Source organism: Penaeus monodon, chromosome 25 (genome assembly GCF_015228065.2).
Source record: "Penaeus monodon isolate SGIC_2016 chromosome 25, NSTDA_Pmon_1, whole genome shotgun sequence".
NCBI classification, from domain to species: domain Eukaryota; kingdom Metazoa; phylum Arthropoda; class Malacostraca; order Decapoda; family Penaeidae; genus Penaeus; species Penaeus monodon.
Window position 1 is genome coordinate 37,053,063 of NC_051410.1, and position 286 is coordinate 37,053,348.

The 286-nt window shown below is 36.0% G+C and overlaps 1 protein-coding gene across 1 annotated transcript in view; it reads left to right on the forward strand.

Annotated features, from left to right (window-relative positions):
* Positions 1-18: 18 nt before the first annotated feature.
* Positions 19-286, forward strand: part of LOC119589385 — a gene marked incomplete at its 3' end in the record, with an annotated part of 1,522 nt that continues 1,254 nt past the window's right edge. The window contains 1 exon segment of the mRNA XM_037938002.1: positions 19-85. Coding sequence (XP_037793930.1) covers positions 19-85 — 67 coding nt within the window.

The window sequence follows — 286 nt, forward strand, 5'->3', positions numbered from 1 at the left end:
TCTTGCAACATAAAATCGATGACGACGGAGAATGTCATCATTCATCCAACAGGGTATGACTGGGTATGTGGATATGGCACTATGCGTCACCTGGCAAAGGGAAAGCGGGTAGGATATTCCAGGGTTATCTCTAACAGGCTAAGAAATGTGAAATTTATGTAAAATGCTAAAAAAAAAAAATTGAATTAAGATACAACAACGCAAAAATGTTTAAAAAAGGTTAAGAATACATTGATTTAAACGGTTTAGCACGAGAAACAGCTTTTACGGAAAGAACAAGTGAAAG